Source organism: Calidris pugnax, unplaced genomic scaffold, assembly GCF_001431845.1.
Source record: "Calidris pugnax isolate Ruff unplaced genomic scaffold, ASM143184v1 scaffold8, whole genome shotgun sequence".
Lineage (NCBI taxonomy): Eukaryota > Metazoa > Chordata > Aves > Charadriiformes > Scolopacidae > Calidris > Calidris pugnax.
Genome location: NW_015090830.1, coordinates 18722251 through 18747274, shown reverse-complemented (window position 1 = coordinate 18747274; position 25024 = coordinate 18722251). Strand labels below are relative to the sequence as shown.

The 25024-nt window shown below is 36.8% G+C and overlaps 1 protein-coding gene across 1 annotated transcript; it reads right to left on the bottom strand.

Moving 5' to 3' along the window:
• Positions 1-1653: 1653 nt before the first annotated feature.
• TMEM170B (transmembrane protein 170B) lies at positions 1654-14406 on the bottom strand. The gene is made up of 2 exons (XM_014941056.1): positions 14218-14406; positions 1654-8215 (listed from the first exon to the last, which is right to left on the bottom strand). The coding sequence occupies exons 1-2, from the start codon at positions 14384-14386 to the stop codon at positions 8085-8087; spliced, it is 300 nt and encodes a 99-aa protein (XP_014796542.1). The 5' UTR covers positions 14387-14406; the 3' UTR covers positions 1654-8084.
• Positions 14407-25024: the final 10618 nt, after the last annotated feature.

Here is a 25024-nt window from a genome sequence, read left to right as displayed (position 1 = left end):
GCTTTATTCTGGTAACATCAACCTCACCAGGCTAATTAGTTTTGGTATTGAAAAGATGAAACTATTTCTCTTGTGTGTCAGAAAGAGTGAAAGAGATTCGAAAACCTTTCTGTGAAGCAGTGTAAGATGCAGTGGCTCAACACCGTTTCCTAAAAGTAAGCTTCTCAGAATGAAAGACTGTCTGTTCTCCAGGAGAAAATATGTCTTAAAAATAAACACTTTTTTTTTTGCCCCCAAGAAGAATAACAAGTGCCCAAACTAGCTCTGAATGAGCCATTTTGGCACACTAGAAATAGCATTTGGACATCATTCTCCCCAGAGAGGGAGCTCTATTTTGGGAGCGGGGATGACTTACCTTGGAGCAGCTCTGGTGCTTTTTTTGGCTCCTGCTGTCCCCCTGGTTCCCGATGCCCACACAGCTCAGCTCTTCCCCAGGCGTTGCGGCAGCGGTGGAGGGCAGGCAGCCAGCAAGCACTGTGGCCGTGAGGTGTCCCTGCTGTGGGCAGAGGTGGTCTCCAAAAGTACCCAGTTATTATGCAGAGGCACTTAGCCCACACAGGGTACAAAATTAAAGTAGCTCCTTGCTTCTGGCAGTTACTCTGAAAGTCTATACTTTTGCACAATATTGCATTGTACCTTACAGAGGTTCCTCTGGAGTTTATAATCTGAGTATTTAAGCATTTTGAATCTTTTCCTCCAGAATAATTTCCCTTCTTGTGCCTCCACCACTTGGAATAAACACTCATCTTGAAAGGAGCTTTAACTTAGAAATTGAAAAAACCACAACCAAACAAAAAAAAATATCCCCAAATGCACCCAACAACAACAACAAGATATTCCACCACTACTTCAAGATATAACCTGGCTTTATTCTCTCTAAAGCCCCTTAAGTTCTTCATGAAAAATTAAGTATTATGATGCCATCTCTAAAAGCAGTACTTTCAGTCCGCACAGAAGAGATACAGATTTACTGGTGAATGTTCTCAGACTGATTTAATAAAATACAAAGCAAACAAAGCTGTACCTTGTATTTAAAGTAGCCAATAAAAAGCTTACATCTTACTTTGTCAAAACAGCATCTCCAAGAGGTAATGACTAATACACTCATGCTGAATTAGACTTCCTTAAAGACAAAGCACATGTAACAAAAGGTAGAATAAATAGCATCTACATAACTGTCAACAACAAAACCCAAAGAAACTAAATGTAAAAATTTTTACATTATGTTGACTCAGCAAATTTTTCCCAAAACAGCATTCCATTGTGAGCTGTTTTAATCTGACGAACTAAATTAATTTAGTTTTCATTCCTGCAACCAATTTGTTTTCTAAACTATGCATATCCAGTTGCATAAACAAATCTTTATTATAACCACAAAAGCAGGGGCCTCAGTTTCTGTTCTAACTAGGCACTGACATGTTTCATTTGCTCAGGCATTTTTTTCCCCACTAGAATGTAACTATCAGAAACAGAGGCCATATGTATTAAAAAAATGTGTAAAAAAATATTGGAGAAATGAAAGTGTCTCCCACAACACATTTTAGTCTTGTGCCAGCATAGAAAAAAAACCAAACCCCAATAGAACCTATCTATAAAGCAGACATAAGATGCTTGCAGGAACACACCACTACAGTCTAGAACAAAGTGCACCACTTCAGTATTAATTTTAGCTTTATTTTTTGTGTACATCTGTACATTTCAAACAGGTTCACAAAATGTAAAACTTTTATCAGAATATTTCATACAGAGGTCAACGCATTGCTTTATGATTACTTATGAGCACATGCAATAAACTATGGAAAGTTTATGAAAATATTTCAACAGAAAGTTTTAATCAAATAAATGAGCATGAGAAATTGTGTTTGACATTTAAATCTGTATATAAGCTACTACAAGACACTTCCTACCACAGAAAAAAAAAAGATAAAAACTACTTAAAGGCTCTTGAAATCTTACAATTGGACAAGTGGTCCACTGTGCCTCCATTCTAAAACATGGAAGTGGAAATTGTGCACAAGAAAGTTTTACTTCAAATAATTGTCCAACTGTTATTGCTGCTTTTCAAAGAACCTGAAAGCATACTGTGAGAACAGAACTAAACAGCCAAACGGACATGTTTAGATCAGTACTGCAATTGAAATGTAGAAGTTAACTATAAAGGCTTCTCAAAATGTTGTGGGGTTTTTATATGTACATAGAGAACTGTACACAAATAGGGAAATAAAAAAGTTGCTTAAAAAAGAAAATAGTATACAGTATTTACAGCCTAAATATCACCCATTAAAGTACTTTTTTTCAATTGGAGCCAAACTGTTACATGAACATGCAGTACATCCACAACTCAAAATGAAGACCTTTTTTCGCAGTGTAATATAGTTCTGTACAAAGCGTAAATCAACCGTATTCTTCTCCATCACCATTCTTGCTATCTTTGAGCTTCATAATGCCTAGGTCACGATCCTTTAACTCAGGTAACTTCACCAAGTGACAATAAGAACATTATTTCTAAAACAGATTTGTAGAATGCATTCTATTCACGAGACACTTCATGGAGAGATATTATGCTGCATTGTGTATGGTCTAAGCCATGCTTGTTGGAAAACAGCGTTGGAGGGGCACGATTTTGGCAGTGGACTAATGGATACTTTTTCCCTTTTTCCTTTTTAAATATTTTCAAATTCCCTTTATCCTTTCCCCATTATTTGCTCAGCCAAATCCAAATGGTTATAATACTGATCATATTTGTAAAGCCTACAGTGCAACTGTTAAAGTTATCAATATAGATGTCAAATGTTGTAGCCTTTTTCTAACTGTAAAATAGGCATCTATCTTTGGTGGCTTCTGTAAGTAGTTCTGAAGAATTTTATGCTATTCTATATATTGCCACAGTCAAAAGTTTAGTTACAGAAATACCTGATTATCCTCTAACCCCCCAAAACACAAAGGGCTTTCAAACCTTCATTATTTGTATAACAGTTAAGTACATTTCAAACAAGTAAAAACCTCCAGCCAAGCAATTTTAAAAGGTTTTAGATTTTTAGCTCTGATGGCCTCATCAATATACTTTGTATTGATGGATAATCCAAAAACCAGATTTTTACAATGGCAATATTAAATAAACAAACTGAACTTAAAAAGTTAGATCTCAAATCAGAAGGAATGCCATTTATGTCAATCAAATATTACTTTTTTTAATCAAAAATATTTCTTCAGTATTTACTTTGCCTTATAGGTTGGTGAGGTTTTTTTCAGTTCACAAAAGCAGCACAAAAGGACATACTACCCATCCTCTTTAACAGCTGTCATCTTACTAGTATTCATGCAGTAACTTTGTAAAGTGCTCAATAACTACAAGATGAATATTTAGAACTGGAAAAAAAGGTGTGTGCCTGAAAGAAGGTCTTTCTTTAGCTCATAACTTTAGAGTATAATTGTTTTTACACCTGCTATACCAGGAGAACGCCCTAAGCAGTAACATATCTTCTCAGACTTTGAGATATCTTTGTGATTACATTTAAACTTAACGCAGAAACTGATTTCTAGGCACAAGCATGTGAAACAGCATGCTGTCAGGACAGGACACGCTCTCTCTCACAAGGTATCAAATGGTATGTACTCAGGTTAAAGTCTATCTTCTATGACAACTTAATTTTCACCAGAGGATGTGCAGTTAAGTACACAAACTAGGGCTGCCCAGCTGAAGATTTCATCATTGTAACATGGTACAGAGTATTTTTCCCACTGACTTTAAGGGTGTGGTCATATGACTAAGATGTGACCAAAAAATTGACTTTTAACCCAATACTAGGTTTTCAGCTGTCTTAAATTCACCTGTACACAAAGAACACTTATTTCTTCTGAAGCAACAGCTGAGAATTTAAACAGTCTTTTCACCTTGAGCTGCTCCCAATCCAGAGGTTAAAAAAAGGAAATAATTCAAAAGGTATTCTGTCAATATGTGATGCAGTTGCATGTTTAATTCTGGTAGCACTCAAAGTTACGTTCTAGCATGTATATAGATGTAACACTCCATTATAATTTATGAACCGAATTCAGTATTCCAGTTATCTCAAATCGCCTGGAATTATATGAGGTTGCAGCTTTTATCCAAACAACCAAATCTCCACATATTTTCCCTTAACTGAAATACACGTATGATGAAAAAGCATATTTACAGAAACAATAGACTGAAACAAAACTGAAAAAATTCCCACATTCACATTTGTTTTTCTAAGCCTTATTAGTCACATGTTTTTTTTTCCCTTCTCCCTAACCAATTAATTTATACTTCATTACACCTAGGAATATTGTGTCTAAAGAAAAAAAATTAATCACTCATGTGGAATTAGAAATGGATGACGTTGAATGGCTACATACAAAACCATGCAGCTTAATACGCTCATGATATAATATTCCAATTTAGTGCAGGAAAGGCATTATTAGAACACAGTGCATGAAATACATAAATTAAAACAGAAAATAACAATTAAATCAGTTTTTATAGTTATTAGAGCTTAGACTCCATTACAGCTTCCATTCAAATGACATTATATGTGTCTCCCAACCAACAGAATTCAAATAGAAATTGTAACCAAAATAAATAACAATGTGCAATATGTTGAATACTATTTCCTTTAGAGTAATAAAAACAGCGTACTTCAAAAATAGAAAGCTACATTACACAAAATCAGGACTACTCTCTTTGGTCCATGTTGAATGTTCAAATCTGGTTAAGTTATTGGTTTCTTTAAAAAAAAGTGTGAACAGTAAACTTCAAATTATGTCACTAGTCATGCTACACAGATTAGTTTCATAAACTCAGAATTACCCATGAAATGAAAGACGATAATTATTAGGAAATATAATCCCAAGATTAAATTGTACTGATATATTATTTGTTCTTTACTAGAAATTAATCATTAACAATGCACAGAATGTGATAAAGGAGACAATGCAGAGACAGGCAGAGCTATTTGAAGACAGTGCTAAAAGGTCCTGTGTGGACATCTGCACAACACTGCATTGTCCAAAGGGGTCCAGAGTACCATCGGTGCCATTCACACACAAGACATCTTTGTGGTCTAATAGCAAGAGAGAGGGGAAAGGTTATCTGAAATAAGGTTCTTTTTCTCGGGTAAGTTATTTCAATTGTTAGCGTGTGTAAGGTACAGAATACACCCAAAAATATCACCCATGCATATATATACACACACACAAATATATCTATGCATACACTGCACTCTGACCAGAGCACCTTATGTTTCACAAAGCTGTTCCTAAGGATGTGGAATTAAACTCCAAATTTTCACAGACATAAGGCCACTTACATTTCCGTTCACTACTAGAATTAGGCAGTAAGATCATGCCGCCATGATCAAAGAATATTATTTTTCCTCATATATTCCTCACAAGAAATAGTTAAAACAATTTCTGTCAAATACATAACTTTGTCTCTCTTAAGCCACTTCGGCATTATATTACCTGCCCATACATTGATGCCAGGCAATAATACCACATAAAGCAGAGACAACTAAGCACCTAACTGTTCTAAACGTGATTACAATGATCTATGAAATAAAAATTATTTGGAGGAAGGTAACTTTACATCTGCAAAGATGCCTCCTTGTCAAAGGAGGAAAGTTACAATGGCAACAATTTAATTGGTACTGCAATTAAAATTAAAAATTAAGTTCATCAATAATATTTTTTTATATGCATTTCATAAGTTCGCAGTAGTTTGTTCTAGTTTAACTTAGTGAAAGACAGCAAGCCATTGATCAGTGGTAGCCTAATAGCCTCGTACAATAAATAATAATCAAGATGCTCAAGGAAATTTGGAAACTGGGAAGGAGTTTGAGTGTGAGGTGAAGTCATGAGACAATCTGAATTACTGAACACAGTGCTTCATGAAACAGTTGGTTTTGATCCAGACAAGCATTTCCAGGTTGTCAAACAGAAATGTTTAAGTGTCCGTTGAGTAAGACATTATATCAAATAACCAAATTAATTAGAAATGGCAAAAATAGAACAAAAATGAAGTACAGTAATTTTTTTTTAAATGCTTTCCCCTAAAAATATATGTAACAAGGCACATTAGGAGAAATCTCTTCAATAATTTTATTATTCAATTCGACTTAAATACCTGAAACCAGTTCTCATAATTTAAGAAAATGGGGAGTTTAAATTGCCTTTTACAGATGTAATAATAATTTTATTGTCTAAAGTGCAATGATTGTTATGCCAAAAACTATCAGCAGAAAATAAACGACGAGACAAAAAAAATCCAAACCAATAAAAATAAATAAGTTTTTGAAGACATTCAAAATAGTGAGACTATATGTATTGAGCCACATTTTAAAGCAATTCAAAGCCAAAATATAACACTGAAAGGTTTATAAATCTATATTTTACTTTGTTCCCTTCAAAGTCCATAACTTTGTACATTTTCCAAACAAGACTTAAATACTTTTAAAGAAAAAAAAAAAAATCAGCATCCTTAGCAGTTTAAAAAAAAACAGCTTGTGGAATAAAATAAAGGCAGACAGGCTAATTCATTGTAATATTTGAAGCACTAAGCAGTACGGCTGGATTGTAAATTGCATTTTAACCATATTCTTTTATCTGCGCAGTAGGTGCCAGTGGTTTCAACAGTTCAGTAAGTCTTTCTGACATCTTAATAGCAAAAGCTTTGAGCAATTTACTCTTCCTGGCAACATTAAAAGCTGACTGTTGAAAAGCATTCAGTTGAGGAAAGAGGTAAAAAAAAAAATTCCTTATTCCTCACAGAACTTTGTGCCCTTTAAATTTTGCATTTCATAAATAATTAGTAATTAGACTTAAAATTTCTATTCACTCCAAAACATTCACATTTAAGACATTCACATGCACAACACTACTGTCCCTTTTAAACTAGAAAAGCACAAACTCTACTGAAGTCTAAGTATTTCAAAGTTCCAGATATCTTAATCTTTCCAAAGATACAAAGTGTTCAGAAACAAGGTAGTAAATACATTAATGCTGCCCCACTTCCAAACTATTTTATTAAACTCTAGATTATTTTTTTTTTTGGTAGAAAACCACTATATATATTTTATTTTTTTCTCCCTTTCCATTTTCCTCATAGGTGTATTCTCTTAAAGTCTGTTGTATTTGTGTGTTCTTTAAAGAATACATGTAGGGTTAAGAGTCCTACCAGTGCTTAAATAAATATAGGGAGCTTATTTGCAACAAGTAGCCTTTGTGAGGTTTTCAGAAGGGCTGGTAACCATCTTTGTGTTTAAGACAAAACAATTTCAAGGAAAGCATCAATTTAAAATTTGTTTGTGCATACACAACAGATTGTACTTAGTAACCCCCATACAGTCTCCTTAAACTACTGATTTCTGACAAGCTAAACCCATGAAGAAGTGATGTGCTGAACTTCAGAAAACTGCCATGAGCCCTTCTACACATAATGCTGATTACATCAGGGTTGCTAAAGTTGTGGTTCTTAAACCCCATCAATATTCATCTATACTTCAAAACAGACCTAACAGTTGCTTTGGATACTGAATAAAAATATTCAGCATTCAAATAGATTCTGCTAATACAGAAGTCAGTTATCTTGCTATTTTACCCAAACTGAAGTAGGCTCTATGTTCACAGCATTCTTCTACAATAGCAGTTTCAAAGCTTACCCAACCAACGGTTAAGCACTAAACTCCAAGTTTGGCACATGCAGCAATTTTCAGGAGCGTTCCTTTCTTTTATTACAACACTGTTAAGAACAATAAGCCCATCACCAAGCATTAACCCGACTGGCAGCTACTCAAGGTGCTTTATCTCAAACTTCACACACATGGATTGCACCTTGCCTGCGACTGAGGCACGTTAAGGCGCAGTGCAGAAGTACAACAGTTCAGACACTAGAGGACAGCCTGCTGATTTGACTGAATCTCTAGATTTGTAGTGCAGGTTCCACATAGCTTCCTTCCTCTTGCACTAGAATTCAAGTTCATAAGCTGATGAATCCACTTTCAGGAAGCTTCCTTTCAGATTAAAGATTTCTTTAAACTAGTAGATTTTTTTCCCATTCTATATAAGTCTCAAAGCGTTGCAAGAATTCTTGAAAATGAGATAATTAACGTCAGTACTGTCTGTCCAACACCAAAGACAAGAGCTTCTAAGGGAGCCATATTTTTTCCTGCTACTCTGTAAATTCCAGCTACTGCAGCACCTAAAAATCACAAGAAAAACAATGATCAAATCACAGAAAATCCACGGTTGAAATATGTGACAAATTATTTATTGTGTCTATGTCTCAGCTATTTATAGAACATTACCAAATGCTTATTACTCCATGGCATTATGGAATTGTTAGCCTTTCTTGTATTTTTCTAGTTATGCAAGTTCTTCAGGAATGATTTTCCCAAATGAACCAGATTAACTTTTCCAAAATCAGTTTTATTTAAGAAAATTGGATCTTACCTTTTCCCTGTAGACATCTTCAAAAAGTTATTTTTGGGTTTTTTGAGGTTTTTGTTTGTTTGTTGGGTTTTTTTATATTTTTGCATCCTGCTAATTTGCAAAGGTAACAAAGAAAGTCCTCTAAAAATTGACCAAGTCCAAAGTGTGGTTTAATATTGCTTGTGTAAGCACAGAGAAGACAGCAGTAAAACTCTTAGCGTCTACAAAATATCTGTAAACCCACATTTCTCAGCTTCATTTAATATTTCAGTTGAATAACCTGTGTCAGTTCACCTTTGTCTTAACCTACTAAATTGTTAACAATTGTTTAGCAATCAAGCAAAACATGAAAAAGGTCAAAGTATTTCAGTTATCCATGAATGTGCATGAGAGGAAATTTCTAACCAATACGATTAGACTTTGAGGTCTAACACTTGCAAGAGAGACTGTTTTTCTTGTACAGTTGTGTGCAAATTCCCATTTAAAGTATAACATCAAATGGCCAGGATAAACCAGAAACAAAATACTGCACTGCAAAAAAACCATGTGCTACTAACACCCTTTTACTGTCTTTCACATACTGAATTTTTCACATGCATTTAAAGAACAAAAGTCACAGAACGAATGTATAGCTGTGACATCTTGGAGCAAAAACCTGAGAAAAAGATAAGTCTTCATATCAATCAGTGAGAAAAATAACACATTAATTATAAAGAATACTTTCTGCTCAACTTCTGAACCTTTTAAGGACACTAAAACATTCATTCAAGAAAAGAAACTCAGCCTTGTACACAGCTGTGTCTCTACTTGAAAAATTTACTCAATCAGGATCTCAAATGTTCACTTTGGAAGAAAAATTCTATTTAATACTTTCTGAACTGATATTTTTGATGCAGTGCTTGCTTTCCTCGAGTGATGAAAAAACGTTAAGCTTACTGTCATTTATTTCAGAATGAATGAATTTTTCCTGAAGAAAAAACCACATGATTTAATTATAGACCTTCAGTATGTATGGTCTCAGATGCTATCTAATCACAATTAAATGCTTTCAGATATCACAGAGGTTTTTTCAGGCTTAAAGAAAACTGAAAAGCCAAAGTTTTTCAAGTAATAGGCAAGAGTTAAAAATTTGGAATTTTCCTGGTTTTGCACAGTCACTAACAGGAATAGTCTGCTGAAGTGATCAAAACCCTATTAGTGACACAAAAATACATTAAGTCCCAACAGATTTCCTGAAAGTACAATCTGTATCTGAATCATCTGACATCTGAAAGTAACACTTCATTTTTACAAAAATTGTAGGAAGACTAGAATTCACTAATAATTGTAACCATAACAGTATTTACAAACACTATTAATCAGACTGTTAGGTGAGTACATATGGAGTTGTTTGTTTGGGGGGGGGGGGGGGGTTTATTGCTTTTAAAAAAAACATTCTGTACAGTAGATGTTGTCAGAAATATCTCCCCAGAAGGTTAGCCTTATGGTATTTCACTCAGTTACCTTGCATAAGCTTTTTCATCTGTGCCTTGACTATCTGCTCTCAGAATACAAAAGAGATCCTTTAGACTGAGCCCTGTACTGACACTAAAATTATTTTGGTGATTGAATTCTTAAAGTGAATTCAAATCAGCCAGATGGATTACCATAATTTGATGCTATTAGTTAATCAATAACAGAAATTTTTGGCTTCTTGAGGAAACACTGAGATATTCTATAAAATATCAATAATAAAACCATAAAAATTTGGTTGTTTGATAATTATGTATTTATATGCATCAAATAACAGTGTACAATACAGCTCGTAATGCATGAACCAGCACATTTGGCACAGAGCCAAAGTACACTACAAAGGGCTGCCAATGAGGAAAATGAGAATGTGTCACCAAAAAGGGGTGTGCTTGGGGAAAGGAAAAAGAACAACAGATTCTTCTGGATGAAATACAGCTGAAATCCTTGCCTCAAACTGCCTGATATTGATTTGTTCTTGGGTTTGTTTTTGGTTTTTTGTTGTTGGTTTTTTTTTTTTTTTGGGGGGGGGGAAGAGGGTTGATGGTTTTGTTTGTTTGTTTTGACAGTGTCCACTGCTATTTAGTATTTTTTTATATCTTTTAAAATAACTGTTAAGTTCCATGATCTTTCAAAGCCTAGAAAGAGGTTTCTTGCTTTTCTACCTGGCTAGAAGGCCAGAAAGTTTGAACCTGAGCAAAAATAAACTTGTATTATTTAATAATCTATACTGTATTTATTCACCTACACAAATGATGAAGAGAACTGGAAATACAAAATGAAAATCAAAGTCAGTTTGCTATTTTCAATTTCTTATGCACTGGACAAGGCATACCCAAATGACTAAATACTTCAAATTGCATTCCAGTTTGCAGCACAATAGCTGTTAAAAATCCTCTCTTTAGTGTTTTGTCACCATAATTTGTCTTCAGAAGGTCCCCACAGAATTTGTTTCAGTATGAAACAACCCACTGCTGTCCAGAAACAGAAATACCGGAAAGTATTGGGCTATCGAAGTTGCAATGCTCTGTACAAGACCTTTAGGAACCACATAACAAGTCTATAATCTAAGCTTGGAGAAATTCTTGGGTGAATTTACACAAACACAGTACTGCTTACTTGTCTTATGTTTTGACCTGGATGCCAAAGATACAACTGTGTTGCTCCTCTTTTTATGCATAGATAAAAGACAAAGTACTTTAATTTGAGAAACACTGAACCTTCCCCATCACAGAATACTGTAAAAGTCTCTGCTTGGGTATTTCAGCATCACAATTCCTATCTTCTGTTCTTCAGAAATGCTCTTGCACGATTGACCTTTTAAGAGGGCCATTGCCATTTTAATCATAGGATAAAAACCAGCACAACAAGTAAAATAAGGCACTCGGCTGAGTCCTCCTCACCTTAGCAAACAAACAAAAAAAGAAGAGTCATACTGAACTGTACTGTTAAGTGATGAAAATTCTAGGCTGAGAAATATACAGCAATTAAAAGACCCTTTTGAGGAAAGTCTTTTTAAAACTTTTCATGCAATTTGCATTTTTATTTAACCTTGAAAACCAAGAGGCAAGAAGGACTTTCAGTAGCAATAAAAAAGAATGTTGCAAATCATCCATGAATATGTCCAAAGCTGAAGTGATACCACTATTCTGATAAACTGGGCAGTACACAGAAAATGGGAATGAAAGGTAAGGCTCGCCTACAGTTTAAGAAGTCACTAGATTTACAGTTCCTTATCCTCAAAGGCCTTTCAAGTTTGACCATCTTGTCAACAGCACTGAAGATGCTTGGCCAGAAGCTGCTGCCCAGGTTAACGTAGGCCCCATTCAGTCAATTGATTTAATGTTGAGAACCCCTTACCTGCACTGTTTCAGACAACAAAGCACAAACTTCTCTCCTGTGAAAGTAATATTCACTATTTCTTTTCCCTTTCCAGACAGAAAACTCACCATGCTCCTATTTGTGTTGGAAAGCTACTGTAGTCTATTTATAAGTTAGATAAACATAGCTGGATATGATAAAGCCAAAGACTGAATAAAGTATACTACTAATCTTATGGCATATATTTTAGTATTGACAAAGATAATGGAATTTCTTAGGAAACACATAAACACAGTTGCTGATACCAATAACTCTAGATGAAAACAGCTAAGCAGCATTTTCTCAAAACGTTCTTGGCAACTTCACTTGTGTGCTGTATTTGGTCAGGTGTAACACTTCTGCATTTTACTACATAAAATATTTCTGCTTTCTGCAATGTTCTAATAATGAGTATAGGTTTTAGCTATAGCTCTGTGAGCCTTTCAGCACGCTGCTTTAACAGAAAAATGATCAGCATCTTACCTGTGGATGCAATGTCAAGAAATAAAAAGTGTCTAAAATGTATTTTGAGTGGTAGACATTAGACTAACAAGATAAGAAACTCTGTAACAGATCATAGAATCATAGAATAACCCCAACTCTTTCAGCTTGTCTTCACAGGAGAGGTGCTTCAGCCCTCTGATCATCTTTGTGGCCCTCTGCTGGACTTGTTCCAACAGGTCCATGACCTTTCTGTGCTGAGGACTCCAAAGCTGGGGACAGTATTCCAGGTGGGGTCTCACGAGAGCAGAGTGGAGGGGCAGAATCACCTCCCTTAACCTACTGGCCACACTTGTGTTGATGCAGCCCAGGATGCAGTTGGCTTTGTGGGCTGCCAGCACACATTGCCAACTCATGTTGGGCTTCTCATCCACCAACACCCCCAAGTCCTTCTTCTCAGGGCTGCTATCAATCCAACCTCTGCCCAACCTGTATTTGTGTTTGGGATTGTCGTGACCCAGGTGCAGGACCTTGAACTCACACCCCCAAGTCCTTCTTCTCAGGGCTGCTATCAATCCAACCTCTGCCCAACCTGTATTTGTGTTTGGGATTGTCGTGACCCAGGTGCAGGACCTTGAACTCAGCCTGGTTGAACTTCATGAGGTTCACACAGGCATACTTCTCAAGCCAGTCCAGGTCCTCTGGATGGCATCCCTTCCCTCCAGCAAGTCAACCACGCCACGCAACTTGGTGTCATCAGCAAACTTGCTGAGGGTGCACTCAGTCCCACTCAGTCACGTCTCCAACAAAGATGTTGAACAGCACCAGTCCCAGTGATGATCCCTGAGGAACACCACTCATCACTGTCTCCCATTTAGACATTGAGCTGTTGACTGTAACCCTTAGAGTGCAGCCATCCAGCCAGTTCCTGATCCACTGAGTGGTCCATCCATCAAATCCATGTCTCTCCAGTTTAGAGACCAGGATGTCATGCAGGACAGTGTCAAACGCTTTGCATAAGTCCAGGTAGATGATGCCTGTTGCTCTCCCCTTGTCTACCAATGCTGTAGCACATTCATAGAAGGCCAGCAAATTTGTCAGGCATGACTTGCCCGTGGTGAAGTCATGTTGGCTGTCACTAATATCACCTCCTTATTTTCCATGTGCCTTAGCAGTCATTCCAGGAGGATCTGCTCCATGAGCTTGCCAGGCACAGAGGGGTCTTTTTGTCTAACTTCTTGAAAAGCATTTTATCTAGAACAGCAGCATAGCTTGCTTTATATTATTTTTTTCCTTAGAAGGGGGAAGTCTAATGGCCTTCCTCCATCTTTCCTCCCTACCCCAAATAAACAAGAAAGTAACATTCTGGCCAAGCCAAAACTGGGAAGTTCTTTCAAATCCATGAGTCAAATGTAACTTCTCCAGACAAACAAATTTTCTTAGCTACAAATCACTACCCTACATTGCGCCTTTATTTCTTTTAAAAGAGCAATATCCTATTCAGGTGCAATTTAAGTGCCTCCAGCAGGCCCAAGGAAACAAGTAGGAATTCAGCCTTGCCACCAATGGAATCAGGACCTCATTTCCAAGAGAAACTCATCACTTGAAGAGTGCTAAGAGGTGATCTTGATCAGAAACATTTGACCAAAAAAAATGTACTCTTCCTGTTCCCCAGAAGATATTACCTGCTGACCATACCCCTTTTGAATAGCTTGGTACTCAACATTTACAAAATGAAGAGTAGGATGGTTTCTGTGCTCCTCTAACAATTTATAGTAGTTTTATCTTTGCACAACAGAAGAGCAACTCAGTTGTCATTATCATTAGGATAGCTATATAACTAAGGCAAAATTCTTAATAAACAATTAACAAATCACTAAACAGAAGTTCTTTGCTTTTGTTTAGGAAGTTAGATGTTAAGTAAGAAAGAGAGAAAGAAACAAAAACAAAAGACAGACTTACTGGTTATCATTGCTCCAGTTATAGAGCCCAGAAATCCAATGCTGACCACAATGACAGAGATCAGCCTCCCCTGCCTATGCCTCTGCAGCATCACAAACATTAATACTCCCACAGCACCATGGACAAAGAGAGAGGAGAAGAGAGCCCAGAGGAAAACCCAGTACCACATCTCTGAAAGAAAGCAGTCAAACAAAGGGTTAATATTTCTGAGACAATAACTTTATCAGTAAGAAACTTTAAAACATTGCATACAATCGACAGTAAGAGAAAAACAATACTGATTTCCATCTTAAAAGGAGTACACGTGACACCAGCATATGCTCAAGAAACTTTCCCCCCTTTCAGCATAAAGGAATAACTCTATTACGACCAAAAGATTATAAAAAGGATTTGGCACAATTATTGATTCAGATATATATATATTATTACAGTAACTCCATCATTCTTATAATGGTTTCTTTAAACATTAATTGCAATTTCTTACTAGATATTGCAACTACTCTGCAGAATGCAGTATTCTCAGAAACAAAGACTGAACCAGGGACAAGTCAAGCACTGGGGGGGGAGCTTGTGGTTTGTTTTGGTGTGTTTTGTTTTTTTTTTAAAACAGACGAGATCGGGTAACATCAAATGGGAAAACCGAGATTTAAAACTTCAGTTTATCTACCTAGGATCTGTAATAGAATATTTTATCAAATAAGCTTCAAAGGCAAAAATAAAACCAATACAATTCTAACAAGAAATTTTAACAGGCCTAACTCCTTGGTTCTAACTGCTTAGCACAGAGCTTCATAGAGACAGGTAGTCACTATTATTTAAATTACTAAGCAAGGACAAGAGACGATGAGAATTTGTGAAGTACAAACATTTCCCTGAAGCATACCAGCCATGATCATACCCTTCAAAGAAAAGAGCATGAACCATCAACAAAGCTACATAAGCATTAAAAAACCTCTCTCACTTGATTGCAATTTTCTATAAACATTTATTGTAAGTCAAAAGGGTGCAGAAATGCAACAAAATGGAGAAAAAATATTTTTTTCCCCCCCCAAGTCAACGACAGTGAGTATATATCAACACAGAATTCAGGAAATTTGGGCACTTTTTCCTGGTGGACATAATCCCATGAAACTGTCATTAATTCAGAGATTTTGTTGCAGTTCCCTCTCAAAAATAAAAAAAGAAAACAAACCACCAGTTTCCTTACAAGAGCAGGATACTTACTGTCTATGAAGTGAGCTTGACACACATCACTCATTTGAGCAGAAATACTACCCAATAGCTAACTTAACAATACTCAGCTCAAACAAAACATACTGTGAAAGGATGCTGAGAAAGAATGTTTGCTAGACAATAACCACAGTCCTTTAAATCTAATGTCAATATTGTACGTATACCTATATCACAAATACAGTTTAAGCTTTTTCATTTAGCAGTACTTTGAGAGTAGGCTCAACCCTTCCCCTTTCATACAGGCATAAAAGGCAGAATTATGTCATAAGACTTACAGCTTCTCTAAATTATAGTAACCAAAAGGCTCTCTTAGCAAAGTGGTGAGGAAAGTGGGTGGTAAACATACATTCAGTTAATACTAACAGCTATAGTTCAAGTTGTAACTTCTCTAAGTGCTTGGACACACACCCATATATACTGAGGGTGGCTCCAAGCGGCTCTCCTTAGATCCTCCATCCCTTCACCTCTGGCCCCAAGTTGAGTGTCAAAAATCTTTGCAAAAGGACAATGATCACAGCACTGTTCTACTAAACATCACATCATTCTCAGAAGCTACTGTGACAAAACAATGGCAAGAATGCCAAGCAGTCACTCTACACACACCTGATAAAACCTCTCACTAACGTTAGGGAAGATTGACCAATTGCTGATCTAATCTGCCACAGTCATGGATAGTTTGGAAGAGCCTCTCCTGCCATCCTAACAGGCCTTGTCTTTACTAACACAGCTTGGGTATTCCCATTGTTTTTTTTCTAGTTGAAGCAAATAAGCAATGAGATTAATGAAAAGATCTATCAATATAGAACCTGGCAGCCCTGCTAGACCTACAGTTTGACCGTAGGTAAATAAGCCTTAGGAGATTGGGAAAAAAGTTTACTTTCTTGCAAAGGCAAATCACATACAACTTTGGGCAGGAAAATCCTGTCAGGAAGGCATACTCTCATTCTAGTGTACATGAGAAAAGCCACCAGGGAAGACCCTTTCATTGAAAAAAAAGTCACAAAACCAGATTCCTAACAGCCCAAAACACTATTCTATCAAAATAATAAAAACTAAGCTCCTGTCCCATGATGGATCATTTCCAAGTAGCTGACACTTTTAGAAGTATGGACTGAGCAGACCTGAGCGATACACTGAACAGGTCCTCTAGTCTAAACTGCTTTGTCAACACTGGCAGAGAAAAAACACAAGGTCTATGTTCCACTTTAACTCTTGTTCTCCATGGTTATTCAGATAGTAAAGAACTCCAATACAGGAATTAAGAACATATCTAGAAGGCAAAAGCAAGCATTTCCTTGCTTGCATATGTTGATCTCTGAAGACCTTCAATCCTAGCAGACGATACATGCCTATCTTAGATCTTCCACTTTAGTTCTCCAGAGTAATGTGGCTGAGCCCATCTCCCAGATTATTCAGAGAAACACAAAACTGAATTGCTGGCAGGTCAATGTGATGCTGAATGCACCACTTCAAAAGATAAATTGTTTTTACCCAGAAGAGGATTATTTGCCTTGTTTGCCAGTAAATACTGCAGTGGAGATGCTAGTTATTTTCTGGACACAGAAAATATTTCTGTGCAATATTTCAAGTCTGCAGTTGAAGAAAACCCTTGGTTCTTAAGTAAGGTTATATGACAACTGCAGGCTTCAAAGATTGCCAAACACTCCATAACTATACCAATGGCGTATTGATTAGTATTATCTAAAAATCTCTTCCATAGTCTAAAAAAAAACTTCTGGAAGGTGTGCTGTTGAGGATACTGAATTCAGGCAGGTATCAAATGATTTAATAAAACTGCATAACACTGACACAAACTTGTCTCCATTTAACATGAAGCCCAAGAACAGAAGAGACAGGGTTATTTCAGGTGAGAAGGGACCTGCAATTATGGCAGCCTGTTCAGCAGCCAGTTATTCTGAAGTGAACAGCCAATACATAGATTGCTCTGGGGAGGAGAAACAAAGCTATTGACATTGTCTTTCTGCAAACACATCTGAGGGACAGTCCCAGGACAATGAAAGCTGCACTTCCATTCTCTCTTAAAACGCTATTGCAGCCGAAAAGCTTGAAACTGGACCAGAAAAGTCTGTTGGAATCTGATTCAGACACTGTCATTCCCTGTCATTTCCACAGGGTTTACCAGGCACTGCATTACCTTTTAGGAAATCAGTGCTTGTGGTCCTTGCCAACCCTCACCAAGTAGAAGAGAGAAGCAATTTCCAGTCTTAGGAAGACTGGTTAAGATTACTATATTTTCAGAAGAAAAGGAAAAACTAACTACTCCTCTGTAACTAAGAAACCAAAAATATTTACAAACCCCTACACAACAAAATAGCTTCATAGTCAGTAACTATCTCGGGTCTTATTTACATTCCAAGTAAGACTCAAGGAAAATTAGCATCACCCCTCACTTTATATTTAGGGCAGGAGACATGAGAATAGAACCAGCCCCAAATGTCCTGTTGGATAAAGGAATATAAATTTGAGTTCTTTGGTACAGAGTTTCTTCTCCTACTTCTTAAGAGCAATACACATATTGAATGCATTCAAAAGGAAATTAGAGAACATCCAGAAATATTCCTTGTTCCACACAAATGCAGCTGCAGCATTTAAAGAAACCATCACTTCACAGAGGCTTAGGTTTCCAAGTCAAGAGCATTGTAAAGTCAGTGACACAAGACATACAGGTAGTGTTACATATGCCCGCAATAATCCAGTACCTCCTTATTATAAATTATTCACAATAGGTTATCATTTTGCCAAATTCACTGCAGATGCTAAATCTTGTAGGTGTTTACTTACAACAGTTGGAGGGGAGGGAGGCAGAGGGAAGGAACGCCTTCGCGTCCAGCTGAAGATAAGAGGGAGGAAGGACCAAAAATTTGTTTATTTGGGAAGGAGACTAATGGGGAAGTGACAGGTGTAAACAGAAGGGTTGGGGACATAGACCCATGACACTCCTATTTGCAGAAGATGGGGAGAAGGGCGAGGGACACAGCAAGCAGTTGAGGACTGGGTAACTCTCTTTATCCTGTAACTAGGCAAATAACTTACAGATCATCTTCTATTTGGAGTTGCTTTTTATTTGGGCAACTCCATCAAGTACATATACTCTAGAGTATTTACTCACCACCAATTTACATATCTAAATTTGTTAAATGAAAAAGCTTTTCAGCTGCTTATTTACCAAGTCACTAGACAGAGTTAAGAACAGAGACAGAAGAAATATTTTTGTCCTCCTCTCCCACACATTCTTGTTAAAAGTTCTCACCTGCTGCAACAAGAATTAGATTTTAAAAGGGAAGGAAGAGAAAAGTCTCCCTGAACAGGAAACAAAGTACAGTTCTGCCACTGTCTTGTGGTTGGAACTATTCTTGTATCTTCCCTCAGTACCAAGATACCTCTAATTTCCTAACGATTTGTTATTGTTGTGGGTGGGTTCGTTTGTTTGTTTTTGGTTGGTTTGTTGTTTTGTGTTTGGTTTTTTTACTTTGCACGGTTGATATTAGCAAGGAATTGGCAATAATTTATATTGTTGCATCCTGACACAAAATAGAGAAAAAAAATAATCACACTACTCAACAAATACTCTGGCATGGTAACTTGAAATTGGTAACTTGATCACACAAAGCTTCTTAGTCATTGATTTAGATAATACCTTTCTCTTGCAAAGTTGGCTTTTTCTAGTGAGGGACTCAATGAAACACAGTAACATATTTGCCAGGAAACTTATATAATAGAAAAAAATGGAGTCTTTATAATCATAATTCATGAACCTTTCATCACAGTCATCTTTGTCATGTTAAAGTAGCTGGTATATATGAAAGATCTGCAATTCAGAGAATTGTATCAATTGATTATTTCACATAAATGTTTCCTGTTCTTCAGCTAGATACCACACATTTATTAAGTAAAGTGACGGGCTATTTATTAGCAATTCTTCTGAATACAAAAATTTCTTTAGATTCCTGAGTAGGCATCATCCACTTTGTTAAATCACCTCACTTCATTAAAACATCATCTCAGGCCTAGAACCTGAAACAGGACAAATATCTTTAGAGCACCTTCCACAGGAAAGGGAGGAATCGTCATCCTTTCTTAGCCACCTTTATTTAGCCTTTTTATGTCTTGTAGTTCAACACATTCCCTTATTTACTTCTGCTCATTAATTAGGCCAGAGATGAAGATGACCAATGTTCAAAATGGATGAACAGAGTGAGGAGAGCTAACCTTCTAAGCAAACTGGAGAAGGCTTCAAGTTCTACAAACTCAGAGGACAAGTTAGTTGTTCTTATCCTGACAGGTTGAGGGCAAACAACTTAAGGCAGAGGAATTTCTGAATGGAAGAGTACAAAGGTGACTGAAATTCAGTATGATCTAACTCCAGCACCATGATGAGAGATGGCCACCAGGAAAAAAAAAAAAAAAAGAATGCTAGAGTAACAATCAGAAGCAAAGAACAGGTTGAGGATAACACTGAGAAACACCACTACAAAACAGAAAGAATTGTGCACCTCTAGACACAAATGCTCAAGACCTGGCTTGCTCAAAAATAACCAAGTAGTTGAAGGACTTGCAATATCTATAAGGAGGAAGTGAGACTGGAGTGTCTCAAGAACACGTTAGCACAAAAACTATTTATGTCCCATGTAATGATTCATACTTTAAGAGGCATAAACTCACCTACATGATCATCATTGCTACCTCAATAAAAAAAGCATGTAGTCAGAAAACGTCAGTCTTTGTGTAGCTATGCTAAATAGCTTGCTCTTTTGATGATGAGCTGTGCATATGGAGTGGTGGTATGGTAACAAGAATTCAGCTTTATCTGGCAGAGAGCTCCAAAAACTAACCTAGGCTGAGTTTATTTAGTCATGTCCTCATAGCACTACCTTAAAGTACCGTGAATAAAATGAAACTTTAGAAAGACCTCCCAACTTCCTTTGCTTGACCCTAAGAAAGTTTAAGAGTTTACTTTCAGTGTATCCCAATTACTTTAAGCAGGCAAAACACAACTTATCTGTATCAAAACTCCACAGCTGCCAGAGGAATGCACTGACACAGAACTAGGAAAGATACTTACTAGCTTACATGCACAGTGACATTCAATCTATTGTACAGAATCCAGAGCTTTTCTGATAAGGAAGACTGAGATCCATATTTCAGGTTTATTGAAAAATCTTATCAGGTAACCACTATCTTAGATCGTATCTTGTTTATGTTCCTTTCAACTGGCCTTACTTGAGTGTTTGTTGGTGATTTTTTTTCCTACCAGAAAAGCTGCAAGGCTCAAATAACTTGTAATCTATGCCCTATTACTCCAGTAAAGAGTACTTCTTTATTAATTTAGGCATTTATACATATCATAGATACATAAATATCATACATACAATATTCTTATGTACTCTTATTCTTATGTACACGGTATACGTATTGGTGTAGGCAGACACAACTGTAAAGATTAATCTTGAGGTTGGAAAAAGTTTTAAGCATGCCACTGTTCAGAATAACTCATATCACTTCCAACTCATCAAAACTTGAAGTTGCACTCCATCAACAGCTTTATCTTAGGCAAATAAGAAAAATAAAAGTCAACATACAAAATATATAAATGCTAACGTTTTCAAATATTATCTCTATATACGAACATGCTGTCCTACTGCCAATCAGCATCAGTAAACACAGAGTATTTAATTGTCAGCAGTTTTCTTTTCCACTAGTACTTAGCTTGATTTGCCAGATAAATAATGATTGCCTATAACATTTCATAATTGATTACTCCAAAAGAAATTATCTCTCTTGAGATTCTAATCTATGTATGCAGCCTACCACTATGAGCTAGAGTTAAGTCAAGCAGTAAATATCTGTGCTGTGAATACGAAGATACAAATTTAAGTCAAGAAGGTAGCATGCATTGAAATTTGACATAAGAAACTGTATCATGTTATTTCTTAAATGACTTATAAACTCAAAGTACTCAGAAAAGAAATGCTAGTATTGCATATATGCAAATGTAACTTGGCTCTTCGCATGTTACAGTATTTTCTCTAAGTTATCAGGTCTATACTGTCAAATTTTTGTTTGGAGACACTAACTTGCTTCATTGAGAGGAAGAGCAGCACTCGAAGAGTATTTAAACTGTAAGTTACAGACTCAAGTTACAGGACAGGGGACAAAGACATAAACCAGGCGAACAGGGACATATGATTACAGGATGAAGCTCAGGAAAAAATAAAATATAACAGACAAGAAGCATCTTCTATGTGACACCCATAATCTCTTCAAAATGTTCACTTTCAACAAATTCAGGAGATACTGTCCAGCACTTTATAGTTTCAGACTTTTATTTCAAAACCAGTTGTGGAGTCTTGAGCTCATCACCTTAGGACACTGGAGGTGTGGGGAAGAGAAGGAAGATGATTCCGACTTTAGAAGTCATACAGTACAACTCTGAATGCAGTGGTACAGAGAACATGACACTCTCCCCCACCTCCTCAGAGGATAATATAAAAGTAATTTAGAAGGTTACATCTTTGGAACGTACAATGACCAGACACAAACAGAACATTTACATTGGTTACAGGAAGAGTAGAAACATTGCTAGGTTCTTCACTGTGGAAGTAGCCTTTAAATGTAAATATTTATTTTAATGGACACTCAAAATGGGATGGGCTTTATTTATTCAGTTCAGATTCAGCTATTATCTGACTTGTTCTATTAAACCCTGATCTACCACTAACTCTAAAACACAACCAGTCCATACAAAGGGGCTCTTCTTGGGATTTTCTGGAAGAGGTAAAACAGAGCAAGTTAAAAGCCTCCTCTCACACTGTTACTAGAGACTTACCTATTTACTTAGCCATTTACAGTAACACTCCTCTTCCTCACAAGTGAAGGCAGGAAGATATGAAGCAAATCATATCATGTTGGTGGGCCAAGGTTCAGCTACAAAGAACAGTGCTTGCAGCTTTAGCTATTGCAGGGTTTGCATGTGGATGCGAATGAAATTGCATTCTCCTGGGCATTCTGGGCCACGAAAGACGCGATTTCTTTTTTTATGTTAAACCTGAATCAGATATATGGTATAAAAATAACGGTTCAGCTTCTCATTGTGGGGGAAAAATATGAAAATGAAACCATTAAGGTTTGAATCACTTCCTGCTTTGGGCTGGAGTTCATATCAGGTCCCTGTTGAAAGTTTTGGAGAAGTAATATATTTTAAAGAAGTTTACTGATAAAACTTTACAGCTCTGTGCAAACATAATCAACATTGTTTATCTAAAGAAGATAAGTTTTCACTTGTACAACTTAAAAGCCATTTCCAGACCACAACTTTGAGTCCAAAAATAAACACAAAGCAGTCTTAATGAATATTCATAGCATACTGTATATTTATGAATTTATTTTCATGGTACTTTGAAGAAGTTTCTCCTTATACTCAACAGAGGGGCAGAGGGGAATGAATCAAGTATTAAACCGAGACAAACTCACTCACATACCTATTTTTTTACCATGGAAACACAGAACTTTTTTTGAACAGAGTTTACCTCTACAGTTGGTAAGTATTTTAGGAATGGTTTATGTAAGTTTAATAACAGTTATTTGTTAATAACAATTATTATAATCAAATATTATATTGAAAAAAAATTCCTAAGATAGAATCAGTAACACTGTATCTTATACAGAAGACTTTACATCCAGTGAAAGTTATTAACTGTTGACAGTCCATGAGAACACTCAGCACAACAGGACAACCTGCATTTAAGCACCAAATCAGAAACTGTAGTACAACTACAACTGACGCATATTCTCCCTCCAACAATGGATAAATGATTTGTTTTCATATTCCACAAATTGAAAAGAACAACCATTCCACATGAAAAATACCTTGTGCAACCCCTTGTTATATTGCAAAAGCACTGAGAAACAAACTGTTTTGCTTACTTAACACTCAGCACTGAATTCCACAGAAACGCCTATGTTGCATAATGCTCTAATAAGAAAAACTTTATAGAGGATGTCTGGCACAACGAAAAGTTAAACCCATTGCTAACTTTTTCCTTTAACAAGATGTATTTTTATATTAAGTATGGAAAAATAACAAATCACGACATGAGCTGTATTAGTATGTTACCATACTAATAGCTGGAAAATTTAATCATCAGACATACATTTTAAAGAGTTCATAGATCAAATAAAAAAATTAAATCTGTATAACCTTTTTATTACATTAAAAAGTATCCTGAAAGATAAGAGAAAAAGAAGGATAATAAAGCCCAATATGATAACTTTGTTTCCTGCAGCTTCAGCTCCAGCTACCTCTCTACTTTCACCGTATTTCTCCTACCTTAAAAATACATATATATTTTAAATAGTCTAACAGTCATTAATATGGAGGGGGGAAAAGATAGCATAATACTTTTTCATAAGTATCAAAATCTTTTCATAAATATTCAAAATGTATCCTCTTTATATTTGCTACTAATCTACCACCATCTAATACAAAGGAGAAAGAATTTACTCGGTAACTCTCTGCTACTGACTCCAAATCCCTGCTTATTCAGAGCTGGAAGCTTATGTTTTTCTTTATACCTGGACAGAAGAGGAAATCAGAAAATTCACTTCTCTACTATATGCCTTGGGTCTCACAGTAGCCCATTCCCATTTTTCAGCATGACACTGAGCAGAAAAAAAAAGCTGAGTTCTTGCCAAAGCTAGCTAAAGGCTCCCCTTTTCTAAAAGAGGATGAAGACCTGACTTTACTTTGGTTCATATATTTTTTTTTTCAGAAGAGCTCAGTCTTTAAGAATCCCTGATGCTTAAGATTATGTCTATTTGTCAGGAAACATCTGCTACCCCACCACCTTCCATAACTCTCATTATCCAGGGGTATACTCGGAGCTCGGGGGGGGGAAAAGTCCCTGCTTCTCATGTTCTGTTTCACACTCTGTTTTTTTATAGCTCTCTGTTAAATGCCATCCAGCACATTACACCCACTGAAAAAAACCCCACCAACCCACACTCCCCCAACCGTACTCCAGGCTTCCATACATATTTATACCTTCACACACGCTTCCTACAACTCTTTACTCGTAAGGCAGGTACCCATCAATTTGTGCATATACACACACCTTATACCATTAGCCTTTTATTATCTATATACACATATAGAAGTGAGTGAACACACGCGCACCCTCAGCTCCTTTACTCGTGCAGACGTACCGGATTTCAGGGTGCACATACCGGGCCTCCCAACACCTAACACACGGATCCCTCTCGTTTTCCCGGCTATCCCAACCCCACGCCCGAGCAGACACCCCACGTTATATGCACGCTCAGGGGAACAAGACTCAGGAACACACACATACCGGCGTGTAACACGCAGGGAGGCCGCCCCCAGCCCTACACACCGGTCCTACACCCACGCCCTCCATTGTGTGCCCACCGGGGCTGGCTCTCCAGCCACCGAGCGCCTTCCCCCCGGGGCTCCCACACCCACAGTGCTACTCGCCCAGCCGCACCACGGGAGCGCACACCCACCACCCCACGCCGCTCTCCGCCTCTCCAAGCCCCC